Source organism: Aptenodytes forsteri, unplaced genomic scaffold (genome assembly GCF_000699145.1).
Source record: "Aptenodytes forsteri isolate BGI_AS27 unplaced genomic scaffold, ASM69914v1 Scaffold617, whole genome shotgun sequence".
In the NCBI taxonomy this organism is placed as follows: Eukaryota; Metazoa; Chordata; class Aves; order Sphenisciformes; family Spheniscidae; genus Aptenodytes; species Aptenodytes forsteri.
This window is the reverse complement of record NW_008796119.1, coordinates 113582-113861: the sequence shown is the minus strand read 5'-3', so window position 1 is coordinate 113861 and position 280 is coordinate 113582. Positions and strand designations below refer to the sequence as shown.

At 73.6% G+C, this 280-nt stretch overlaps 1 protein-coding gene across 1 annotated transcript in view; it reads right to left on the bottom strand.

The window, feature by feature from the left end:
- LOC103905536 (mothers against decapentaplegic homolog 6-like) overlaps nt 1–280 on the bottom strand; it is a 12119-nt gene that overhangs the window by 11605 nt on the left and 234 nt on the right. The window contains exon 2 of the mRNA XM_019474120.1: nt 86–125. Coding sequence (XP_019329665.1) covers nt 86–125 — 40 coding nt within the window. The remainder of the gene's footprint in view (nt 1–85; nt 126–280) is intronic.

Genomic DNA, 280 nt, shown 5'->3' with positions numbered 1-280 from the left:
CCGCAGAGGCTGGGGCGCGTGGAGCTTCCCCTGCACCAGGGCCAGGGCTGCAGGCAGCCCCTGCACCGGGGCCAGGCACCGGCACCGAGCCGGCGCAGGCAGCACCAGGGCACGGTGGGCTCAGCCTGCTCAGAGACCCACAGCCATCCCCACGGCAGGGCCCCAGTGTCCCATGCGTCCTGCCGGCCGTGACCTTTGCCGCAGCTCCAGCCAGGCTGGGCCCTTCGGGGACATTTTGCTCCAGCCGCTTCCCGCTGGCTCTTTGGCGCCCCGGCGCTGC